A 12355-nucleotide genomic window follows, 5' to 3' on the forward strand; every position below is an offset into this window, starting at 1 on the left:
AATGTATTTATATTAAATCTATAAAATGATATACAAGAAAGGGAGAGAGAAAAAGGGATAGAAATAAAATCAACTCCTGTCTTTTTAAATGTAATTATTGAATGGCATTTTATATATGTGCCCTCACATGAACACATTGCATATATTACATAACAATGTCCCCTCTCAAGAATATCAAATTTATATTAAGATGTATATATTTTACCATGCTCTTACGTTTCTTTTGTACATAATACGTCATAAAATTAGGAAGCTTGGACAAAAGTTGATTTTATCATAGCAGAAAAAAGTTTGGGAAACTTTATAGACAAAATACTATCAAACTTAAAACTATAAAACTGTTCCTGCATGCGTGCATTCAAATAATGTACAATGCTAATGATTGGTCTTCTGACGCAAGTGCGCAAAACAAAAACTCAAACAGCATTTTCACATAAGGTTGACATTAACCTGTTAACCTGCACCCCCACTCAGGGGCTCACAGCTGAAAATGACATACCTGAATTAAAATAAATATAGCTCCTGAGAACAGTGTACCACAGGCACAATTAAGGTCTCTTTGGAAAGAAGACACTTGGCACTCTACTAACAATAAATCAGAGTTGATAATGCTCAAACAAATAAAAAGTTATAAAAGTTGAAGTGCCTCATAAATAATGTGAACTTCAAAAAATGTTTTATTATTTCATGTACAAATATATAAAAATAGACCTGGAGGAATCCAATTAGGTAAAGGATTGAAAGCCACAAGTCTCATCAGTTTATATTTCAAATTTGAGGAAGATATAATGAAAAATGGGGTTCCTGCAAGCTTTTTTCCAAGACTATGTCAGTTCCCTTTCTCCCTCCCCTGCCCGAGGCACATCCCCAGAAATGACATCCCCAAACTAAAATAATTGTAGTTACTGAACAATTTGCTCTACATGCACAATTTAGACATATTTAAAAAGAAGACACTTTGGAGTTTATTACCCAAATGTAAAAGTTGAAAAAACTTACACCGAAAAACATTTATAGAATTTAAAGTGTCTTGAAGATAATTTGTACTGCAAGTAACATTGCATTATTTTATGAAAAAATAAATGAAAACAAACCTGGAGGAATCCAGTTAGGTAATTGATTGAAACCCACAAGTCTCATCAGTTTATATTTCACATTTGAGGAAGATATTATGAAAAATGAGATTTCTGCAATATTTTTTCCAAGACTATGTCCAGGTACCAAGAAGCCTCCTTGGATACCTCAAAAGCAACCTAATGACCAAATGTTATGAAGGGTACTGCAAGCTATTTTAGTCATCATATACACTGTTCCATGCTTTTTCAGTTATAAAATAATCCACACAGCTGTTGCATGGGAAAGAATGGAAAGATAATTAGCACCGCATGTCAAGTAAATAATTCTGTATAGTTTTTATGTGGCTGGCCATTCAATCAACAATCAAACTGATGGGCAGTCGTTTAGACAGCATTCATAAATCAACAATCAAACTGATGGGCAGTCGTTTAGACAGCATTCATACTAAAGGTCGTCCATACAATCAAACTGATGGGCAGTCGTTTAGACACGTATAATGTGTGCATGTTACATAGCAACTCACCGATGTAAAATTGGACCATCTTTTCCGTCCTCAAGCATATCACCCTCGACGCTGTCTTCACTCTCCTCAATTTCGTCATCGCTGCTTCGAGTGATCGCGAAATAAAACATCTTCAGCAGAAAAAACTTCTTTTGACGATCCATTTGATGAGATAATCCGTCCAGTAAGTAAGACGCGAAAACAGATGTTGACTGGGGAACCGTCTTTTTACTATGGCTTGTTTGTTGTCAAATGACGGGGTGTGGTCACAGCCTACGTCGCAGGTTAGCTCCTCAATAGAGAGTGGCTGATTCAAATAAATAAAAATACATCTTGTTCGCGAGGAATTTAGACTTCCGGGTATCGTTGGAATCGTGCACTGCTTGGCTACATTTTCTATCAGTCATATAATTTCAATTCTTTCATTGGCTTTCGTTGTAAAGACAAAATAATAGGATCAGCATATCATGACATCAAAAAACTGACCGCAGTGTTTGGATATTTTGACCTATATATTGCCTATCTTTGTATTTGTGTGTGTGTGTGCGGTCTTAATTTGTTCATTACACTCTAAGCAACACACCCATATAACGTTCGGCTACCGGGAGTCTGTTTTTATGCATAATTTTATTGCATAACCGACAAGTATGATACTTCACCCTGAAGAAACTCGATGTAAACAAAGGAATAACCATCGATGTTACAACGTTATTGTTTCTTTGGACTAAAAATGCTCTATGGGATGTTATTCAGTGGACCCTCACCTTTCCATTCAATCTGGAACTTTTAGCAGTGGATGCGTGTGTGGCTCGTTATTACGACACTACTGGTATGTACTCCGTTTTTGATTACGTGTGTTTTGATCTGTACTGCTTACATAAATGCAAGAAATACATTCGTTATAAGCTTTTCATCGAAAAACAGAGCTCTATCATCGATGCTTGAGGCTTACACCTTTAAAATGATATATAGTTTGCCAAGATTAATGATGTTCTTTCACGTTAAATCTATTCATAAACATTAAACTTGTGGGGGGAAAAAACTCTTCCGTGCGCTGGCGCTCTGGCAAAGGTTAACAGGTTAACATCATGATTTACTACTAATATTACCTTATAAATCTGCTTCGCTACAAAACCTCTTCAGAGCACTTACATTTAGATCATGACTGAAACAAATGGGACGCCTCTCCACCCGAGAAAAAAAAATACAAATAAAATATCTGCGCAAATTCATAAGTGACTATTTTATTCAAAATGCCAAATTAAGAAGAAAGGTAAGCCGTTTTCATCCTTGACTTTGTAACATTGTTCTTACCATTCGAACAGCTAATGTTCCTCACTACCTTGTTGGCAATGCAGTGATTAGTTAGAAACAAATTAATTATCAAACCACATTTGGTGGTCTTAAATTATTGATTTATTGTACCACAACAACAATAGTAATATTGTGTATTTTGTACATAATTTGGCTTTTCTCTATCTGTGTTTTAAATACATTTTTGAAGCATCTGTCTCTTCACAGCCTAGTCAGGTGATACAACAAACTCCACGCGGAGTCAGTGACTGCTTATTATTTAACTCTAGAGGGCGCCGTTATACTGCAAAACCAAGTAGTTCAGACTGTAGAACCCTCCAGCAGAGCCCAAGCACCCAAGAAGGAATTCATTAAAAAAATGCAAATAATAAAAGTCAATAACTATCTGTATTGATTTTTTCCAATAGACGTTTAAAGAAACGCAACTATCGGCCCGATTAATAAATTAGTCCAATATACCGGTTGACCTCTAATACAATATTTTGCCTAAATTTTTGTTGTTTACATGCCTAATTTGTTTAATCTGTATTTACATCGATATGTAGAAGTAATAAAATGGTAATGTCTCTTTAAGACCAGGGGCAGGGGACTTTTCAGTTTAATGACTTCTTTACAGCAATCGTTCTATGTGTGACTGAAATTAAATGTTTCTTGTTCTGTTTTTGATCAACAACTGTAAAGAACAGAAAGGGTTTTAAAAGAGACATTATTCAGCGACAAATTAATTGGGTTGATCCCGTCTTGGGACACATATTACACAGAATGAGACTCTAAGCATGCAGTAAAAACATTTTGGTGCTGAACCACTACACTACTCAATCACTGGTGAGTGAATTCTGAAAGATTACTAGCCAGAGGCGAATCACTGAAATTTTTTGTCAAAAGACTGCAACAACAAAAACTTGCTGGGGCATTAAAAACCATGCTGTGTATTGTAAAAAATATAAAGATATATACTTAAAATAACAAAGGAGTAAAACAATACAAACGGGCCAAAAAAATGCATTTTAAGTTCAGAAACATTTTGAGGCCCCCCTCCCTTGCACCACAGTGGTTTGGTCCACTCCCTGCTTTCCACATTTACGTCACCTACACACAATTCCGGTGGAGTTCGAATTGTTCCATTAGTTGTGGAACTACTAGTCATGACAAAAAATGATGATAATCTATGGATTTTTTCATGAGTCTGCAACGTTAGCGATTATAACGTTACCTAGCTTTTTTGGTAGCTTGTTTGTGAACCGATATTAGCCTAATATTGTACCGTTGTTTTGAGTTTTGCTCAATATGATGTTACGTGGCAGATCAGTGGGATGGCTGCAGTTGAATATCCAAGTAAGAGACCCCTCTGTACCCGACGAAACCTAAAATATTATGGAGGACGCAAAATAATTGTATAATATGACCGCGTGGTGAAATAAGTCTTCTGTGTACACACGTCATATAGAATTGCCATGCTGTAATGTAGCCAATCAAAATATCGGAAATGTGTTTAAAAATCATATCACCGTTATTGAAAAAAATTATATTGCAATACATATTGATATATTTAAGAATTTAAAGAATCAATGTAAAGAATCCAAACCCCCATTCTAGCTAAATAACTCCACTTGTGTTCTATTAAAAAAGTTTTAAAGTTTAACAAACATGTGGAAAATATATAACAATTTGGTATTAACGGTTTCTTTTACTATATGCGTTTTGAAAGTGCAATACATTATTTTAAATGCAACACTGTATTTTGAACAAGCCATGGCAATATGAGCCACTTTGGGACAAATTAACAAATTTAAATAACGAGACAATAAAATACATAGTTTTGCAACTATTTTGAAGACCATAATGAAAGCACAATGACATTGGAATTCACACCACAGTGAACCTATCTGAAGTAGCGTGTGTGTGTGTGTGTGTGTGTGTGTGTATGTTTGAGTGTTTGTGTTTCTGGTGTACAGGAGTTGGAGTTGAAAGTGAATGAGAAGTGTCAATCTGAAGGCCGGGTGTGTGCCGGGCTCTAATGCACTCTGGGATTCAGAAGAGGCTGAAGAGAGAGTCTCTAATCCCACACTGCCTCATTAGTCATCTCACTCCTTGATTAATGCATGTGTTTGTTTGTGTTGGGTGAGCCCTTCCCCTCTGCTTTCTGAAGCCGCTTAATGAATAATCATTTTATATGCAAGTGCCACAAAGCCTTGATCTTATCAAATGAGGAGCAGGAGCAATTGGGATGATAGCTAATGATATGAGGGAGAGAAAGAGAGATGAGAATAGATGCAGTGGGGTCCAAAAGTCTGAGAATACACTGAAACTACAGAAAATCAGGGATTTTCCTGGAAATAAACAGAATGAAGAAAGTTTCTTCACTTTTACTAAGAAATTCTCAAACTCATGTAAATGTTTTAAGTTCAATTAAATTTCACTCAAATTAATATGCAAATGTTTTATCTGAATTTGATATGCTATTGTTATGCTAATGCTTGTATGAAATTTTAAAAGAATGCAAAATAGAAGCATTTTCACTAATGGTCTCACCCCACTGTACATAAATGTGACACACATACACAGGCTTCTTACTTGACACTGAAATGGCCAGATTTGTTGCTGCCAGTCATCTCGACTGAAAAGTCCATGTCAGTCTGCTCGTGTATTCCCTATGGAAACAGGACAAATGCATAGAAATAGTGAGATAAAATGAACAGCAAAACAAACTCAAAATAAAAGGCTTACAGTGCATAGAGACCGCACATCCTCAAACAGGGCAGTTGTTCTCAAATGGTTTTGCTTCATGATTTTACAGGTTAACAAATGTACAAGTGTCCATAAAAGAGGTTGACCACTAGTGGATTATGCAGATAAAGATAACAAAGGTTGTTATATATATATATATATATGTATAAACCCAGCGAGTGGCATTTCTGTAGACGGAAATGACTTGTTGATGAGAGAGGTCAACAGATAATGACCAGACTGGTTCGAACTGACCAGAACTGCCTACGGTAACTGAGATAGCCACACTGTACAATTGAGGCAAAAGAACAGCATCTCAAAATGCTATTCTAAGATGCGGATTGGTGCTGTTTTGAAGGCATAAGGGGGACCTACACAATATTAGGCAGTATGATAATCTAGGGGTGCTTCAGCAAGGCTGGAATCGGGCAGATTTGTCTATGTAAAGGACAAATCATTTGCTGCAAATAAATGTTCAAAATCACAATATTTTTTAATTGAAATTTGGGAGAAATTTTGTCATTACTTTATAGAATAAAAACAAAAATTTAAATTTTACTCAAACACATACCTATAAATAGTAAATCAAGAGAAACTGATAATTTTGCAGTGGTCTCTTAAGTTTTCCCAGAGCTGTGTGTATGTATGTATGTGTATACTATATATATATATATATATATATATATATATATATATATATATATATACATATACACACACACACACTGCACAGATTTCACATGAGCAAACTATTAGGACATCTACTTTGTGCATGACACAAGCACTTTTTCCAACAATTGTTTACAGACAGATTGTTTCACTTTAAATTGACTATATCACAATTCCAGTGGGGCAGAGGTTTACATACACTAAGTTAACAGTGCCTTTAAGCAGCTTGGAAAAATCCAGAAAATTATGTCAAGCCTAATTTAGTTTCTGATAGGCTAATTGGAGTCAATTGGAGGTATACCTGTGGATGTATTTTAAGGCCTACCTTCAAACTCAGTGCCTCTTTGCTTGAAATCATGGGAAAACCAAAATAAATCAACCAAGACCTCTGACAAAAAAAAAAGAACGTAGTTTGGTGTGAAAAGTGCAAATCGATCCCAGAACTACAGAAAAGGACCTTGTGAAGATGCTGGAGGAAACAGGTAGACAAGTATCTATATCCACAGTAAAATGAGTCATATATTAACATAACCTGAATGGCTGCTCAGCAAGGAAGAAGCCACTGCTCCAAAACCAACATAAAAAAGCCAGACTACAGTTTGCAAGTGCATATGGGGACAAAGATCTTATTTTTCGGAGAAATGTCATCTGGTCTGATGAAACAAGTATTGAACTGTTTGGCCATAATGATCATCTTATGTTTGAAGGAAAAAGGGTGAGGCTTGCGAGCCAAAGAACACAATCCAAAGAATATGTGAAGAACACATATTGGAGCAACATCTCAAGACATCAGGCAGGAAGTTAAAGCTTGGTCGCAAATGGGTCTTCCAAATGTATCTCCAAAGATGTGGTAAAATGGCTTAAGGACAACAAAGTCAAGGTATTGGAGTGGCCATCACAAAGCGCTGACCTCAATCCAATAGAAAATGTGTGGGCAGAACTGTAAAAGCGTGTGCAAGCCCTACCAACCTGACACCGTTACAACACTTCTGTCAATTTAAAGGCAATGCTACCAAATACTAACAAAGTGTATGTAAACTTCTGACCCACTAGGAATGTGATGAAAGAAATAAAAGCTGAAATAAATCATTCTCTCTACTATTATTCTGACGTTTCACATCCTTAAAATAGTGATCCTACCTGACCTAACACAGGGAAATTTTTCTAAGATTACATTTCAACTCACTTGCCTAATACAATTATTAGGCAAGTGAGTATTCTGATCTTATAATTATATAAGTCACTGAATATTTTTGAAAGGCCAAAAAGTTATGTAATTGTCATTTTGTGTTACTTATTTGTTGCAATTACTCTAAAAAATGTAGTATAAACAACTGAGTTGGGAGAATTTCTTTTTTTAATTTAGCTGCCTAATAATTATGTTAAATTACTAATATTTGCCTATTAATTGAGCATACTTATATATTCCAGAGAAAGACAAAACTCACTTTTCCTTTTTTTAACATCCAGGTTTGAGGTTCAATAACATTTTGGATTGACCGAGAGCATTGTGTTTGCTCAACAATAAAATGAATCTTGAGGAATACAATTTGCCTAATAATTGTGCACGCAGTGAATATATAAAACAATCAGCAGAGTAATAATAACTGATAATTCCAAAAAGCAAATTTTGGCACAAATTTATCAGCGAAACGCATATCGGTCCACCTCTATTCCTTAAAATCAAACAATGAAAGTTAATACAATTACAATGAACTGCATAGACCTAATATTAAGCAAATTTACCAAAGGCTAAATATAAAAACTGACAATTTAGTAAATACATAATCAAAAGCAGAAGTGCGATTAACCAGTCTAACACGTTGAACAAACCCTGGGCCAAACATTTTATTAATATTAACCATATTACAAAGTAGCAGATGATTTTGCCTCAGAACAATGTAGAGGTTGATTGAATGCATGACCTTTGACATCAACAACAAAACATATGGAAAGTTTTTCCCTTTTGCTATCCAAACAATACTGCATTTTGTAATTGGAATATCGTTTAGTTCTTTCCTGCTGTCTGCAACGCTATTAGAACAGACTTGTGACCCATTTTTGGGTCATGACCTACTGTATATCTTTTGTGATGTACAAATAAGACAGTCACATTAAATCAATAAATAAATAAATAGAATGGAACTGCGCAGTGGGGTCTCGGGACATAATCAGATTTTAAAACTTGCCAAGCCATCTTGATGCAACACTCATGCTGAAAGGCGTGACTTAACAAAGACGTCCATCTGATGAATATTTACATTGGCCAAAAATTTAAAAGCACAGATGAAATGCAATAATAATGTATTTATGAACACCTCCTAAAACAACAAAAAGCAACACTCAGAAAAGACTATTATTTATTTATTTTTTTTTACATTTAATGGTAAAATAAACAACCTTTTAAATAAATGTCTATGCTAGCTAATGACAAGTAAAATGAGTCTCCTTTACATCTCCCTACGAAAAAGACCCACATAATAGAATTTTATTTCACTCGCCAACTAGTTCCAAGACTCAAGGGAGGCATTTCCTCTGACAGAAATGTCTGCTGATTCCTGCATTAAAAGACCATTAGAATGAATGTGCCAGAACTGATGAATTTCAGTCAAGAAATGCACTAAATTTATCTCATGTCAGGATTTGAGAATGATCATTAGTCATGTAGGTGCTTTTACTAATGTGAAAGTGTGGGCATGCGTCACATTATACATGACAGTAATTACAAATATGTAGCACATATGCGTGCAAATGTGGTTTGTAGTAAGATAATGACTTGAGTAACATGTGTGTCAAATGAAATGCAATAATTTATTGTATGTGGCATGTCAAGCTTCAGTTGGATGGCTATGTTTATATCGAAGACATCATTTACCGGCTGTTGATCAGAGCCTATAGACATAGCCATTAATGAGTATAACTGTAACAAACAGTGTATTAAGAGTGTGTGTGTGAAAACAGTGCTTTACTCAACTGTGAGATTTGTAGTGACCACAGTAGTAATGTATAGCATGTAGTTTTGGGCCAGCTGAGGTGGGGGTGACAACCCTGGGGAGGGCCGGTCACTGAGACGTATCGAGCAGGAGAAAATGCATCATGCTGCCCTTCAGATTTGACAGAAAGTGAGGCAGGGGTCAGCAGCAGCAGAAAGCCCTAATGTACTTGCCTGTAACCTCTGACCCCATTAGCACCTGTCAATCAAATCGCTACTCTCAAAGCTGTCATTTCGAAAGCCAAAAGTGTGATTTAGAGAACGAGGTCAGGGGTTTTGAGAAGAAGGGAGCCTGATGTTTAATATATCATACGGTCGACACAATAAGGCCTTTTCTTGCAAACAAGGCAATATAACTTTCCTTTAAAAGGGCATTTCATGGAAATAATGTTTCTCTTGTGAAAAAGAAGGGTTTGAATGCAGGGCTGTATTGACACCATTATATCACAATTTGACCTCACTATATCAATACATTAGATCTATGTACAGGTACTTTGTACTTTCTCTGTGCAATTAGAGATGCTTGTATGAGATGTCATACTGTAGATAAGTGAAGTGAATCGCTTGAGAGTGACTTATCCCGCAGATTCAATCCCTTTTGGGGATATACTTGGACTCTGTTGCACTTTTTGTTTCACAATCCGATTAGGACATTGTGATGCATCATCCTGTATTGAATCGTGATAAATTTACTATAATATTCATATCATAAAGTAGTCGCAAAACCCCAACCCTATCCCAATGCACTATGTAGTAGTGATAGATATTCTGCCCAAGTCGATTAATCAGATTTTTGACTATTTTGAGAATATTGGTGTAAGCCGATATCTGTGTCCACAAAAAATGCACGTTTCTTTTTCATTTTTTAGCTATATTAAATTTAGACTTAAATCGTGTGTGCATCTTGCCATCACTATTATATGCATTTGACATTATATCTGCCATCGGCCACACTGCTCTCTTGATAACGGCATAAAATTATAATCTGATGACCACTCTACTTTAACAACACTCTTACGTTAACCACACAAAGTAACTTCACCTGATAAAATATAGAGTGAACTATGCTGGTAGTTTTCACATGCAAAGATGTTAAACAATCATAAAAGCAATATGATCACATAGGAAAATTGACATCTGAATGTCCATGTACCATAAAACAGACCCAATTCTTCCAAATTACTGGCAAGCTCCCATTAGACATTTTTCCATCAATTCAAATAAGATCAACTTACCCTCTAATGCTACTGATGGCACATTGTGGCTACAAAAAATTTATTATATATTTATATATATATATATTCTGGCAAACATAAAGAGCACTTCAGGCAAAATAATTTTATGCTACAGAAGTGCAGAACATGGCCCCTTTAATTCAAAGATACACATCAATTTGATCTGGTAACCGCTGTAAAACTGAAGAGAGCAAAATGTTTGTAAAAAGAAGCTTGGAAGTAGGATTGAATGTCTCCTCAAAGCCTTTGTAACACACATCGGGCTTTACGCAAGGCACCGAAGATAGAGGTCAGGACACAAACTACTGCATGCTAAATGCATCATTGTGTGTCGAGTTAGGCAGTGAGGATATTTCTAGCATTAAAGGGAAAGTTTACCCAGATTGTTATCATCATTTAGTCACCCTCATCTCAAACCCCAATGTCTTTCTATCTTCCATGTAAAACAAAAGAGATGTACAATGGGCATCATATATGAGTAAATCCAGAGTAATGTGCATGTAAAATTGACCTCCCCATAAAACTTTCTGCCGGATTCACAAACGCTTTGATTTCCCCAAATTTGTTAGTAAAACGTGCGCATGTTAGTGAATTCCAAACATTTGTAAAGAGGGGGCGTGTGCACATTCATTCACAATTGTCATAGTCCATACCCACGCTATATAAATAACGCACCAAAATTTATAGTAAATGCTTTAAACATCTATGCAGAGCGGTAATGAAAAATTTGTTTTTATGAATTAAGTTGTTTATTTAGCACAATAGCATCTCAAATAAGTGAGGACTTAAGCCCTGGATAGACTTCCATTTTGACGCAAACACTCAGTGACGACTGCTATGAGTCACCGGACTTTCTCTTCAGGAGTTTATACCCATTATACCCAATCTTTATATTCCTTTAGACTCGAGTTATACAAATGCAGGTATTGTAACGATGTGGACGAAGACAGAGGCAGACGAGGAGGTGGGATCCAAGTGCGGTTCTTTATTTAAATCAAAGTGCAAGTAAACAGACAGGAACAAAAGAAACTACCACGATGGGTAAACAAAAACTTAAACACGAACACATTCAAGGGCACACGAAATGGGAAAACACGACTGAAATGAACAAGGGAAGACAGGCAACGGGGAAAACATCAAAACAGTTGAAAACATCCAGAACATTAACATGCAATGAAAACAACGACCGACAGAGAATGAACAGACAACCAGGGTTTAAATACAAAAAGGAACAAACAAGGGAATGAGGGACACCTGGGGGAACAATCAGGGAAGGAGAACAATCAGGGGAACACCAATCATAAAAAGAAACTACAAAGGACTACAAAAACCAAACAGGAAACAGGAACTAAACTAAACTTCAACATAAAAAGCACAAAAACAAAAGACAACAGTGAATCGTGACAGAATCCCCCCCTCAAAGGATCGGATTCCAGACGATCCTAAAAAAAGACAAACAAACCCACAACACAAGAAACAAGAACAAGAAACAAAATTGTCCAAGGAGAGGAGGGGTGGGCAGGCAGACCAAAGAGGGCACCAGGGGTAAACAGACAGTCCAAGGGAGCACAAGGGGCAGACAGACAGTCCAAGGGAGCACAAGGGGCGAACGGACAGTCCAGGGGGGCACAGAGGGCAAGAAGGCAGTCCAAGGGGGCACGGGGGCAAGAAGGCAGTCCAAGGGGGCACGGGGGGCAAGAAGGCAGTCCAAGGGGGCACAGGGGGCAAGAAGGCAGTCCAAGGGGCAGGGACAGGTTCAGGAGGCCTGGGAGGCGGCCACAGGACGGGGACAGGTTCAGGAGGCCTGGGAGGCGGCCACAGGACGGTGACAGGTTCAGG

The 12355-nt window shown here is 36.7% G+C and overlaps 1 protein-coding gene across 1 annotated transcript in view; it reads right to left on the bottom strand.

The window, feature by feature from the left end:
* The window catches only part of pard3bb (par-3 family cell polarity regulator beta b), a 463809-nt gene that overhangs the window by 285784 nt on the left and 165670 nt on the right, over positions 1-12355 (bottom strand). Inside the window, exon 5 of the mRNA XM_052143015.1 lies at positions 5468-5544. Coding sequence (XP_051998975.1) covers positions 5468-5544 — 77 coding nt within the window. The remainder of the gene's footprint in view (positions 1-5467; positions 5545-12355) is intronic.

The sequence above is a fragment of the Xyrauchen texanus genome, chromosome 14, assembly GCF_025860055.1.
Source record: "Xyrauchen texanus isolate HMW12.3.18 chromosome 14, RBS_HiC_50CHRs, whole genome shotgun sequence".
Lineage (NCBI taxonomy): Eukaryota > Metazoa > Chordata > Actinopteri > Cypriniformes > Catostomidae > Xyrauchen > Xyrauchen texanus.